This window comes from Hydractinia symbiolongicarpus, chromosome 9 (assembly GCF_029227915.1).
Source record: "Hydractinia symbiolongicarpus strain clone_291-10 chromosome 9, HSymV2.1, whole genome shotgun sequence".
Lineage (NCBI taxonomy): Eukaryota > Metazoa > Cnidaria > Hydrozoa > Anthoathecata > Hydractiniidae > Hydractinia > Hydractinia symbiolongicarpus.
Window position 1 is genome coordinate 5,581,588 of NC_079883.1, and position 15,170 is coordinate 5,596,757.

The 15,170-nt window shown below is 33.0% G+C and overlaps 1 protein-coding gene across 1 annotated transcript; it reads left to right on the forward strand.

Moving 5' to 3' along the window:
• Positions 1-5,257: 5,257 nt before the first annotated feature.
• On the forward strand, positions 5,258-9,229 carry LOC130656636 (visual system homeobox 1-like). Its single transcript, XM_057459539.1, has 3 exons — positions 5,258-7,630; positions 7,721-7,947; positions 8,911-9,229. The coding sequence occupies exons 1-3, from the start codon at positions 7,255-7,257 to the stop codon at positions 9,061-9,063; spliced, it is 756 nt and encodes a 251-aa protein (XP_057315522.1). The 5' UTR covers positions 5,258-7,254; the 3' UTR covers positions 9,064-9,229.
• The last annotated feature ends 5,941 nt before the right edge of the window (positions 9,230-15,170 follow it).

Genomic DNA, 15,170 nt, shown 5'->3' on the forward strand with positions numbered 1-15,170 from the left:
GGTAGTATTAAGGAAAAGTTAGAAACTGGTTACTCGAACGACGAAACACTCCAACAATTCCGCCAACTATTTTCCTCGGTTTCTCACACATCCGCTAATACTTCCTGATAATAATCAGTCTTAAATTCAGACAAAATGACGTATATCCCTTCTTTAGGGGAAAACTGAAAAAAATTGAGAGGTCCGTGATTAAAGTTTTCTCCGGCTGAAAGTTCTTCCTGACTAATAATTTTCTCTCCGACCAGCTTTGACACGACGAAAAATGTTTTGAAAAATTAACTACCAGGGCTTAAGTAAATCGAAATTTGTAACTTCAATAGAGGGAAAGATATCAAGAGAGAAAATACACAACGATTTTTACTTCCTAAACGAAGAGATATTTTTTCGTTCTCTGATATGCGTGGCTCTCGCGAAAGGACACTCCTTGTATTTTGTCCTGGTAAGCAACGAGTTATAAGAATGAAATAAGTTCAGTTGTTAAAAACGAGTTAGCAGAAAAGTTGAGAAAAGCAACTTTTAATGAATGCGCATACAAATAAATTTATCGTTATGTATAAAGACATAAAAATCAGAAAAACCTACACCCGTAGCCTAAGTAAAGACCTAATTTCACTTAAAACAAAACTTAAGCTTAATAAGTCGAACTTGTTCTAGCTTTGTTGGTGCCACAAATTACACAGATTAAACAATGCTATGCCAATCTTCACATGAGAAAAAATCAATTCTCGAAGTCTGTTACTTTGTTTTGAAGGAAGTTTATTGTTTCTTTGGAACATCGGTCGGATACACGTGTTTAATCATGATAATTTTTTTATTGATTCCAGGGGTGATTCTTAACGTGACAACGCGCGTTTAGTCCCTTTGGAGATTTGTCACTTTTACCTGTGGGAGAGTAAAAACAACACGCCTTTTTGCGTTTTTTCCCGTGCTCTTTAGACCCCATTATTATTTTACTAAGACATCGGAAACTTAAATTTCACGTAAGTAAGAAAACTAATTTTCGCAAACTTCATCCTGTTCAACCGCTAAATCTAATTCGGCAATTATTTTTAACATCCAAATTCTCTTCTTGTAATGTTTTTGAGAATAAAGTTATGAAAGCTGGTGCACTTAAATCCCGCTCATTAATAACGACTACTGTTTTTTTGTGTTAATTTGCGTTTTAAGTAAATTACAAAGCAATTGAACTACATGGAAAAAATGTCACGAGTCATAATTGATGACAGATTGACAAATTGACAATGACACATCAATGCAACATCATAGTTTGTCATCATACATTTTTACAGTACTTTTCGTGTGGACATAAATATGTTTTTAAAGGAATTTGTTTTTAATGTAACACTAATGAACATAAAATATATAATCTCGATAGCAGAGTTTCTCTTTTATTCTTTTATACCATGAATTCTTGTAACCTGGGTTTGTTGTATGATAATAAAGCCGCTAGTGCTGACTTGAGGGCTAGCTACCAGCCTCAATGTAAAAAAACGCCTTGGAAAAGATGTTGCAAACCATTAAGGTTAACACCAGTATCCAACACCAACTGCAACCTTACATATTTGCAGCATTATATAACCTCGTCATTGAAATGTCAGTTCATATCTTTCTTTGCTCAATTAAAAACCGGACAAAAGTTGATAGTGAATCACAGTCATCGGGTTCGTATCGACAAGCGATATCTCTTCAATACGGAAGGAGGGGTGGAGAGTCTATTAAACATTGCGAAACAAGAAATATATGAAACAAAGAAACACAAGAAAGAAGACTAAATTTCCGAAACGATTAAATGTATCTTGATTAGCTAATTTTTTCTACCAGTTTAATCGTTGCCATCTGGATGAGTAAGTCAGCCAGCAATGCGACTAAATCTGATGACACAACCCCGAGTTATTCTTCTAATAACATTTTTATTATTTTAATTTGGTCATCTTTAAATTGATATGATGGATAAAAACGATTGTTCCACGTTAACTTTAGAAGGGTGTAATATTAATAGGAGAACAAGTAATTGACTATACGATTTTTTCGCCTATGACATTGCACGATAAGGCTAATTAATGAAGTAATGTAACATTTTTAATTGAATTTGCCATCGAAAAGCATTTCTTGTTTTCCCCTTTTGTGGTTTGACACATATGGTCTTCAGTTGAATGAGATTTCTTCTGGTAAAATAAAGAAGTTCTGCAAAAAAAAAAAAAAAAAAAAAGATAAAAAACTTCCTTCTCAAATAAATTTTTTACGACAGTCTCTATAATCCTCCCATTTTTTGTATGAGAAAAAATGACAATGCAAATCTGATTATATTCTTATGTACTTGTGTTGAACTAAGAGGATAATGATCACACGCAGCATTTTCACCAACACTAAATAGAAAGATCCACTTTCTTTATCAAAAATATAGTCGTTCAACGCGTCTCTAAAGAAACAAAGGTCAACAAAACACAACAAAGAGTAAAGGGAAAACAGATTTCCACAAAACTAGCATCTCTCTCATACAAACAAGATAAAGTATGGGCGGAAGTTACAACTAGGTTTTTGGTTTCAATAAGAGAAAGGCCTCTTGTAGTAAAGTAAGAATATGATCGGATAACTAACCACACAATATCGGAGAATTCTTTTAATTTTGGGGGATGTCTCTCTATTAGCAATTTAGATCATATAGGATAAACATGAATGAACAAATAATTAAGAAAAAGAAATCATCTTGATCAACGTCACAAGTAGTGTGGGTGCTACGAGCATCCGTGTCACATAGGAAGCTAAAGGATATTATGACAGCATTGACAACAAGCCTGTGTCAATGACCTATCCTAACATACATATTACCATTACATTTGCTCTAATTGTTGAGTAGGCTACGAATGGTTTTTATCTGCACGATATCTTCTCGCAATAATAACAGCTTTTAAGCTCGTTCTGTAATTATTGTGTATTTTTTTACTGTGTATTTCATTTGAGCATGGTCAGTTTTGCAGTACACGTATATACATATGTATTTAGTCAGAAGGAAGATCCATAGACTGAAAATAGTGAAGCCATTCTGTCACCTAATGTCTTTTGTGGCCCCTAAACTCGGTCTGATACTTCTCTTTCTTTACAATGGTCTTTTTTAGTACTATTATTTAATAAAAGACGGTATAAAACATTGCCTAAATTTTCATCCCACCATCACTGTTGTCTCGAGTTGGCTGAGAGATGTCGGTTTGATTAAAATGAAATGTCGCATGAATTCGACTTTGGCAAGAGAAAAAATATAGAATGGACAAGGTAAACTATCGGAATCTACGGCTACGGCTCCTAACGGAATCTAAGTCGTAATGTCAAATTTTCCATCTGATGTTTGTTCAAAAGGCTCACTCGCCTTCACCTCCGAATAGACGTGTGGCTAGCTTGACCTAAAAGTACCGAAGAATGTAAAATCTACAAGAAACCAAGTAAAAAAAGAAGTTCGAGTATTCGAGTTTCCAACATGTCGTTCCCACGTTTAAAACAACTACGGATAATTGAAAATGTTTTCTATTCTGCCAAGCATGAATCATACAAGAATGAAGTATTTTCCTCTGCTTTCGAGATTATGCGAGGATTTATCTGAACGAAATATCGAAAACATAATAATTAATATCCCATTCAGTTACCCTTTTCCGTTTTGTAGGTAGAGTGTATGTTAATGTTCTTAATTGCGGTCTGTTTATAATTGCGAGAAATCGGAAGAAGCGTCGGTGTTTTGAAGAAAAATTTATGCCTTGGTATCCAGTAGTTTAGATTATACGGTGTTGTTTGTAAATCAGCGGTAGCTACAATTTAGTCACGATAATTTAAACACCCTTTTATCAGAATTTTGCGGACCAGCCACTGCATAAACTTTATACTCTATTAAGTCTGGTTACGTTTTATTTGGTTGTGAATTTTTAATATTGCTGTTTTGAACTATTTGAAAGAAGACATTTCGGTATTTCAAATATTGTTGTGTAACAAAAGTAAATAAGCAATCAAAAATAAACAAACAAACAAATTAATGCCAACACAGTATTTTAGTGTCATAAATCTAGACTTTTTATTTCTTTTTGGTTTTCTGCTAGAATATTTTGACAGAGGTAGAATTCATGTTTGTAATCATGCGCAAACAGATCACGAGTAGTTAATCAATCAATTAAAATCGAACACCCTCTTTCCTTATTACCCTTAACTCAAGCAATTAAATTATTTCTACGACGTCATTGCATCTAAGTGTTTGTCAACACCTGCAATTTTCTCTCCACTTGATTTCCCAAAATTATACATTTGACATTTTCCATAAGTCGATTCCCTTTGCTTTGCACTTACGTTGTAACAAAGCATTGAAGTTTTACCGAGAAAACTACATCCGATCCTTTTTACGTAACCTAGAAATAAAATTTCAAGAGAAGGGGAAAAAACAGGCATACAATTTGTGTTACTAATCAAATTTGGTACCACGTATGAAGGAAGGGAAGTTTTCTCACCTCTCATGCGAATGTTTTTAATACATCATGCATCTCTCACACACCTGCAAAGGACAGCTGCACTTGACGTGGCGACCTTTGCTCATGTACAAGTCTGAATCTCCTTAACACTGATGTCATATTTCCATGTCATTATGGAGATATAGAAATAATAGGGAGTTGCATCAGACCTAAATGAAGCTAGAGAAATTACAATCTCTTTGGCTTGAAATCGATTATGTGAAACTTATCCTTGACATTTCCCAAGAGAAAAAGACTAAATTATCATCTAAGCCAATATCAAGATGTTCGAATCGTCTATAAAATCAAATTAAGTTGACATCTGGCGACATAAACGTGATCATGCGCGTAACTTAATTGACGACTTCGTGCAACGTTGACATGAATTCAACTAAAGTTGACAAGCATTTTAAAGAATGATGAATGAGTTCAGACGAATATAACAACTTCTTTCAAATAAAAACCGCTACAAATTGAGAATTCCTATTAAGAGAAAGTACTTAATTGCATCGAATCGATGATTGCAAAATTTTAGAGTTTAGTCACTCCTCTACGATTAGATATGATACCCTCCTTCGTTTATCAAAATAAGTTCATAAAAAATTAAGTAAACTAATAAGTAAATAAATAAATAATAAATAAATAAATATAAATCAACTGTTCTTATTACTTCAAGAAATGCCAAAATAATTGGTTTTTACCACTTTAAATTTGTTGCTCCGATGTTTTATGAGTTTCGTTTCGTTTTGTTTTGTTTGTTTTATTTGGTTAGTTTATTGTTTCAAAGTAATTTTCTCGTGGTCCCCTCTTTAACATGTGGTTTCTTCACATAAGTGACATAAGTGCTTATGAAATAAAACTTCAAGCATAGAAATGGTAAAGCTTTTTTGTAAAATTTTTGGAAAGAAGAAATAAAAGTATACTGTGCTGTGATGAAGTACATGGCAACACTCCCTGTGGTTACAACTACCATCTTTTTCAAAAGAGGCGGGAAGTCAATGTACGGGAAATCACAAACATACGTACACCTTCCTGCTCCCTGTTGAACGAGTTCAGTTACATAGATTTCCTGAGGACAAAGAAACTTGACCCTTGAACACCGTGTGAATTTTATAAGATTTGATGTGAAAAAAAGCTTGTAGATGGAGAGTGTACAATTATGCTAATTTGGGATAATTTTTATAAAACACTGCAGAATGGCCTGAGGCAATCTTCCATAATTTGCGTCTAATTTAAAATAGTATTTTAAAACCGAATTGCAGGAAATGAGATCTCGAAAGTGATATCGACATCTTCTCAAGCATTCATGACACACTGATAAATAATCTATTGTCAACCAGGATGACCAAAAGCGTTATTCCAATATCCCAACACACCAATAACGCGTGCTTGCGAGGATAAAAGTGTGTCAAATAAAACAAAGTGAAAAAATGCGAATATGATATTTCACTTCGAGGTGAATTTAAATTCGGGTGTGACCCTTTAAAACGCCAAATCTTTTGAGTTCGTGAATTCCAAGCATGCGCACTGATCGAAAATCATATTTTACTCTAGGGGCAAAGTGTTTATGAAAATCTTGCACTGGCTTGAAATTTCACGTTGATCAATTTGACCAAAGCGAAGTGATGGAAAATGAGAACAGTCCTAAGTAACACACCATGGATCAATATGGTTCAGGGAGTTTACCTCGTGTGTCACGTGGACGCGACCTCTATTTTCTCCTTTTCAACTGCGTTTGTATTTTGACTAATTGCATAAAAGAGTAAAGAAAGATACCGCCAAAATTTCTTTGTTTTCTTTCTCATGTGTTTCTTTGTGGAAATTTCTAATTTCTTCCTCTCATCATCATTCATGTTATCATCATCCATGAAGGTAGCCCATACAAAGTAACACCCACTTGGTATACACCACAACGAAGTGCTGGCGAGGAGTTCTGGACAGTGTAATACACATTAAGAACTTTATATAATTGGTGCGTACGTAGTATTTGTAATTATCCCGGTAATTTGTCACAGATATAATTGCAACGCCTCTTAGCTCCACTACTGGTCAATACACAACCATAAACTTTTTTTTAAAAAAAATTCATCTTAACCGGTAAAACGCTTCATAGCTCTATTTCTTTAAAATTATGTTTAACAAGAAAATCCTTCGCAGGAATCTTCCAAGAACTTAGAATTATAAATTCTATGGTCCATTTGTTTGTCCAAATACCCCAATTATGAAAAAATGTTTAATTGGTTGATTGATTTAATTAACCCCGATTACAAGAACATTACTAGTGACGTCACTCGCACAGTCCCCGCAACAACTTAAGAAAAATATATAGAATGGAGAAAAAAGTTAGTTTCGAAATTTTAAGGCTGAACAATGGCGCATTGATGTGAATGTTTATAAAGAACACACTCGATATCCTGAATTGAAAAAAATACAATAAATTTCTTGTCTTCAGACTTATAACAGTAGCAAATTTTCGTTTTATAACATTGTGGAGATGTGTTGAAAAGTCATAAATCTTGACAACAAAAGGTAAATTAATTAATAACAATAAAGAACAATAGAAAATAAATTTATTTTACAATTAAATTTGGCATATGTAAATGATACTATTAAATTTCCGTCGACTTTTCTATAAATGAGGCTACACAATTAAGCTTTTTATCAGTCCTGCTTGAGGTTTTGTATGACAAACAACTAACTACGTAGTTATAAAAAAGAAGTTATATTAATCAAGAAAACATAACATTTTACATAATCACAATAATCAAAGATGACAGAAGGCAAATCAACGTTAAAGTTTTCAATCGATCGTATTCTTGACAAATCAGGGAGTGTGGAGAAGAAACAGAAATGCTTCGATGAGATGGGGTATTATGAAACAACAAATCCGTTCTTTTATTCAGCCTATTACAACAATTTATCTCTCGTGAAATACAAATTTGAAAAGTGTTTTGGAAAGTCATTATGTGGGTGTGGAATATGCAGTGAGAAAGTAGCAATATTACCTGAACCAATCGAATGTCAATGCAAACCAACTTTAAAACGTCAAATTTCTTATGATCAATACAACTCGAAAGAATATCTTCTGCAAACGAAATATGACGATGTGTTCATGGATGAAGACATGGCGGTCTCACCACAATCAGGTTAGAAATATTTTCCGCATTTTAAAAACATTACAAAAGCCTTCCTTAATATGGGGTGATGTTTAATGTTTTAATTTTTGTATTGTTTAGATGTCACTCGCCATCACTCGACTAGCTCGAATTGTTCCGACGCACCCAGTACGAGATCAGATGACGATACCACGAGTGACAACCTGTCGGGCCGTCGAAACCGTACCATCTTCACGAAGAAACAAGCTTCGGAGCTAGAAAAAGTCTTTCAGCGTACGCACTATCCAGACCTGAAGTGTCGTCACGAAATTTCAAGATTAACAAAGCTGTCAGAAAATCGAATTCAGGTAAAAACCAGTTATTTGTTTCCTTGTTTGTTTGTTTTGTTTAGGGAGTTAGGAAACTGCGAAAAATTCTGTGTTTTAGAACTCAACTGTTAACTAGTGGCCTTACTTACTAATTTTACACAAGCGCTTGTGTAAAATTAGGGGGAGTGAGTTTACTTAAAGGATAAGATTTTTAACAGATAAAAAACCGTTAGGACAATCATGGCTTTTGGAAAAAAGATAAAAGAATTATTTAAAATATTTGAAAACAACTGCAGTGACGTATAAGAGAAATTATAGCTAGCTATTCTTTCTGTCCAGTAAACAGGTTTTTCTTCTGTAACTTTCTCTCCATTATGAAAAGAAATCAAAAAAAAAAAATCCTTTTATGCATGTATATAAATTGAATTTGGTTTTAACGATTCTATTTACAAAATCATAATTACCAAAATTTCGTTCCATTTAAAAACTGTTTCATGATGAAGAAACGGATTCCTAATTAGGCAATTAAAACTACCATAGCAACTGTCACATAATTTGTCATTAGGCTGACAAAAATAAGTTGAAATGAAAGAATGAGTCTGTACTTTCCATCTTCTTGACAAATTGTTTTACAACACTTTTAATTGGCTCTTTCATGTTTGAGTCATAAAAAGTTGTTAAAAAAAGATATTAACTTTCACCGGTCAACGACACCCTCTTTGCAAAAACAAAATTATACATTGAAATTATATGACGTATTAAAGGGCAGTATTCCAATCATCATAATTAAATTTTTATAATTTTAAATTGATTTTTTTGAAAGCTTATTCTTTAATTAAGTGATTTTGCGCCATTTTTTATATATATACACAAACAAAAATAATAACCATTTATTTTGGAGACTAACTGTCTTTAATTTGCGGATCTACAAACAAAACGGGGATTATATTCCTTAACTTTTTAATTTATATCGTTAATTTCTTTGTGATTATCTATTTATAGGTTTGGTTTCAAAACCGCAGAGCAAAATGGAGGCGTACAGAAAAGACCTGGGGCGAGGGATCAGTTATGGCTAAATATGGATTATACGGAGCCATGGTAAGGCACTCCTTAAAAGCACGAAAAACGGAAAGCGAGGCAAAATTAAATGTTTGACGTCCATTCCCGTTCACAGAGTATATTTAGATTTTGTTATAATTGTTTATATATATGTATCTTGTATATATAATTAATATAGTATATATAGATAGAATTATAAATTTTGGAGTTATGATATTAGCATTGTTGTAAAAATATATTTTCCATAAAAAGTTAAAAGGAATAGAAACTTTTGTCGTATCTATCAAATTTGGTACTTTTCTAAGTCTGAGCAGAATTCGTAGAGTCAAACAAAATTGGCTGGGAATAGAGGGTTCAGATTTGGTTCACTCATGTCCCTCCCACGTTTGTTTCCAAGTAAATTGCTTTATAAATTTCCACAATAAAAGGGATATTTATTATCGCTAGATCGTTAGAAACCATATTAGGTAGTTAAAGACTGTAAAATGTTTGTGCCCATCAAATGCTTCTCTACTCACAAAGCTGTAGCGCGGTCCCTTTATCGTACCTTTGGACTCAGATAGGACGTGATGAAAAGCCTCGTGGGCAGGATTAACGAAGCTGTGATTAGAAATTTATCCAGATAAGGTATAAGTACCCACATCTCTTTATTTAAATAAAAAAACTTGTTTTCTGTGGCTGGCGCTTTTTTATCAAGTCAAAATTACATAACAAACACGGCGCCGCAAAGTATCGCAAGCATTTTTTAGTTTAATTTGCAGAATGGAGACAAGTTAGGGATGTGTTAGTTAAGGGTAGGCCACATGTCAAGTTAATTTTAGTTAATGGATCCAACAAATTAAAGGATTTGTAGCTAGGATTTTTCAAAGCAAATAAACCTTTGGTTAACTTTGTTGATTTTTGTAGCTATCCGACGCATCTTAGCTTGCTTGTTTGCTGTCAGTGATTTTTTCGCCGAGCATTGACTGTGCTTATGTCAATGCATTTAAAATTAGCTTTTATATCTAATTCATATTTTCTTACTGATTAGTAGTTGTAGCTAAGTTAGCACGTTCGTCATTGATAAAATCCATAAAACCTTTGTGTTAATTTAATATGTAAGGCGTGAACCAGGCTAATCAAATATACTTTATCTTGCTCAGCTTAATGAATGAAATAAAAAACGTTTAAATTTTTTACTTCTTGCTCTGAACAGCCAGAAAACTTTAGTCGTTTCTCAACTTTTTGTTGTGAAGGTAAAACCCATGCTAAAAGAATTCAATTAAGAGACAGTTTTTATTTTATTGGTGCGGGTTGTACCTGTAACATAGCAGTATGAGTGATAGTTGCAAAAGGCACGTTGTTCAAAAACATTGAATCGAAGTTAGATCTGCTAAATCGCCAATAGAAAAAGTATATGATGGCATTAAAAATAGATTTAAAAAGTTTCATTTAATATCTGTATCAGTCTCTACAGCGAGACAGATAGCTGGAGACATTACATTTAATGAGTTTAACCGTGATCTTAAGGTCATGAGAGGTACATATTTGAAAAGAATACGCACACAGAAGTACGCACGCGGTCATGAAAACATGCAAGGTATGATTTGCCAAACGTGTTTACGACTCACATCTTCTGTCCAGTAAATGTACACATGTGTTTTGCACATGGGTATCAAATTGCGCATGTTTCACAGGGATTACCAATGGGGGAGGACACGTTTTAAGTTTATTTATGCCGCATTACTCATCATATAAAACGAAAAATAAATACATTCAATTAAAAAATGTCCAAAATAAAAACACAAAAAAATTGATAATAATTTGTCTGACCATCATGTTTTAATCTTTTAAACGATGGTGGCTTTACTGGAGCACCTTTGGCAATTTCCTGATGACAGTCAAGCGAAATTACTGTGGTATGGAGTTGTTATCTCTACTAATTAACAAACATTCTTAACAGCTTACAAGAATTTTTATTTTTTCTGGCATTTTCTGACAAGTTTCCACTTATGTGAGAGAAACAGAAACTTTCACAACAAAGTGTTTCAATTTAAATGTTCATTATATTCACTATAGTGGTATTCTTTTTTCTTTGTTTTTCAATCTTTTGCCTCATTTTAATGATTTACAGACTAAAAATTTTGTCGAAAGTCCTGGAACTAATTGGCTCCAAAAAAACAAATACAAAACAACAGCAACAAAAGCAGTAATTAACACATCGATGTCAACTCTGTTGCTCTTCCGTTCCCTTTTGACCTGTTAGCCCAAAGAGCTTTTTGGCTCCTCCTCTCTGTAATGACTATTTTTCATACGTTAAAATCTCTTCAAAACAGCTGATAGGTGAATTAGCTGAAATACTTCTCTTGAAAACATTTTTTTAAAAGAAGTATCTCAATTTCTGCTGCATGAAATATTTCTGAAGTATTATAATTTGTGCGGCATGTAATACACTAACCACCTCTATACTACAATTTTTTTGCCTAAAATTCCTCTTGTAATTTTAAGTAAATATTCTGTGATTGGACCAATTCTTGGGGCACACCACATCCTTTTTGGCATTTAAAGTCTCGCCACAACATTTTTTGGGATTAGCAATGAAATCGCAAACATTGAAAGGTGGTAGTGGTTAATGAATCCAGTTTTTGTGGTTAACACAACCAAGTTCCGCTCTCTAAGTCCAATTTCCTTTTAGTTCTATGAGTATCACGTGCAATAATTACCTTGTTTCACCTCTGTTACTTCAATAACATATAGCTAATATAGAAAGGTGATCGAGTACGTTTCCATGACTACATATTAACACGCGTGTCCATTTAAACTTTAAACCAAACAAGCTCTTATTCCGCATTCTGCAAATTACAAATAAAATAAAAGCCTCTTTCTTATATGAGAACTGCAAACGTGTTGTTGATATTAGGAAATGTACCCTGAAACAGTGTCAATCCTGAGTGAGTAACAGGAACAGTACGTCTTACAGTCTACTAAAGAAATACAAATTATGTATTGTCTTTTTAAATTTTTTTTCCTCCAAATGTATTTAATGTAGACGTCAATCATCTCTTTTGACGCACACATTATTTTTCTAAGCTATTGTAAAATATAACGGAGGCATTATTGAGGTATAATTTCTCAGGCTAAAGGCTCGCTTTTATTTACCTGTATTTTCCGCTATAGTGCAAAAAGATCGCGAGCTTCTTTTGTTATCTCTTACGCGCTTACACAAAATCTCTATTTTTGCCAACGCGTGCATGCGCGCCTTGTTTGTACTTTGATCTACACATTTTGTTTATTACTATGTATCGCTCTCTTTTATCTCGTCTCAAATTTCAAATGTTGTGATAACACAGAAGGGTTCTTATTCTGATGTTTATTATGATGATCAAATTTTTAATGAGTTCTTTAGTTCTAAGGTTTATAAGATTTCTATCTTCTTTAATTCGGCTGTTATTTTGGACGCTTTTCTGTATGCACATTGTTTTTACAAGCATCGGTCAGCTTCAGCTGCGATGATTGAATTTTTTAAAATTTTCGGCCACTATGATGTCATTAACTTTTATACGCTACTTGTTGCTACCATTATTATTTCTCATATGGTTTTAAATTACAAAACATTTGATCAAATTTGATCTCCTAATTTACCACCATTTTTTTTTAATTTGGTATTTAAAAAGTTCACAAGATATACCATATTGTTTACATGTAAAAAAATTGAAGGTTAGATCGAGGCTTAAAATTTGGTTTAGTGGTGTTATTCAACCTCGTTTCCAGGGCATTCATAAATCTCGTCCCCCCGGTATTTATGAACGTCTTTTTAAGGGAATTTTGCCTTTTATTATGAGAGTAAGGGTGGTAAAAAAGTTCATATTGGCTGCTTTGTAATAACAGCCGAGGGGTCAGGGACCCGTGAGGATAGATGACTTTTTGAGTCGCACCTCCATATTTGCTTCTAACATGCCCTTACCACTGACTCGAATAATGAAAATATATATCAAAAAAGAGAGGAGATAGGTAGGTAACTACGGTTAAAGTAACACACTCTTTTTCAATAACTACTGGTCATCATGTTCTTGCTAAATCCAAGGAAATCCGACCATTATTAAATACAACCTCGACCCCAGCCTACTGAGCCAAAAACTTTATAGGATGATCTGATCGGAAATGTTGGATGTAAATGCAAATTGCAAATTGTAGAAGTATATGGCTGCCATTTTTAGTTTTTAGTTTTGTTATTTTTTATTCGTATTTATTAATTGATCAAGGTAGATTCAATTTCAGAATTTCCCTGTTTCATTTGTTAAGACACTAACTTATCTTGTATGAAACCACATACGGAAAGTATAGAATAGATGACACAAAAGTTAGTTACCTATTTTTGAAATAATAATAATAAATAAATAAATAAATATTAATGTTAAAATATAAGTTAATCTATAGAATAAGTTAATTAGGAATTGATGTCGATTTCTAGAAACATGATGAAGTTAATTGAACTCTTCCAAACAAATTATAATTAATGGCCTTGTTGACAATTCCATCTATTCTTGGAACATTTGAAGATCAAAAAAACAAGATAAGGTTACTTACAACGCATGCGCAGAGAAATCATAAAGAGATTAAAAATTAATTGGTGATAGATTGAAAAGTAGAAAGACAAGGATATTGTTGCAAATTTTAAAAATATTGTTACGAAATAACTTGTCCTATTTTTATAATTTTGATGAAAATTTTTTCTCTATAATAATAATAGCCGTATTCACATGTCACACCTGGTATTGCCGAGCTAAAATGCATGAAATAGCGAAATTATATTGAGCGAAATTCTGAGGAACAGCGAACCGGTGAATATTTTTACAGGCTAATGGCTAGTTCGCAATAAAACTCAAACACAATCCATAGATATGAAGAAACGTGAGAAATATAATGCTTAGTATCATCACTCTATCGAAATGAAGAGGATTCAACAAAATCCCTTTGTTAGTTAATTAGCTACATATGTTATGCATCAAATGGAATGCATGTGCTTACATTTCAATACCAAACTCTGAAATATTATAAAATTGTTGAAATATTTTCTGCACGTTGCTAAAACAGCGAAGCAATATGAAACTGTAATTTTTTATCATGCTGGCGTCGAATTAATTGAATAAAAGCAGTTAAGAAGTCATAAAATCACAATAAAGAAGAAGGATTTATCAGCTCGGGATGCCAATTAAAGTTGCTAACGGGACTGATGACATTCTAAAAATACATAACGACCTACACAGAAAGAACTTGACATTAATTTCAACTAATTAAATAGCTATTAAAAGCAGATGAGTTTTTTACACAACGAAAGCGGTTGTTTTTAAACCCTAATTGGCGAAATTAAAAAAGAATCAATGCGTGATAAAAATAGCTTATTGTAAGAACGACAGGCTAATAAATAGATTGCATTGCATTGTTTTCGCATACAACAAAGTTTTATTTTATATGGCTGGGATTTTTGTGTACCAGAGCATAGTTAAGAGTCATACCTTGTCAATTTTTTTATCATTTGTCAACAACTGTCACCTTTTACAAACAAACCTGTCACTAGTATGGTGTCATTAGTTACCAGGGGCTAATTGGTCTCATTAGCTCTACTTATCAACTAATTTTAATTTTAGTCTTAATTGCTGTAACAAAGAAGAACACAGACAGAGGCTAATTTAAATCAGTCAAAAAAAGATCAAAGGTGACAATAAAAGAATGCAGAATATTTATATCACTGTAACCAATACTTTTTAAAACTAACTATTCAGTTGAAACAGTATCGGTATTGTTAATTCATTGATATTGTTGTCACTTTTACTCCTACGCGCCTTGCCTATCTGTGCATATATCTTTATAATGTTAAAAGAATACTGTATACACTCATTTTACATTGACCCTTGACTTTATTTAGTGTAACACGAAATACAGTCAGCATTTTTTAAAACTTTTAAACGGTCATAGATCTATAGATCGCTATCGCATGGACCTAAAGCTGCAGTATACATCAAGGTTAGAGCTGGCTCTCATGAAAATAGACATATAATGCCTGAGAAAGGATGCAACATATACTATATGGCGAGAAAAAGTTCATATACAAAATTAAGCATGGAATTAGGTGAGACACAAATACGAAATACACACATTTGTTTCCCAAAATTATGTCTCTTTTGATCCACAATTTGTATAAAATTGATTGTCTTCCTATGTTT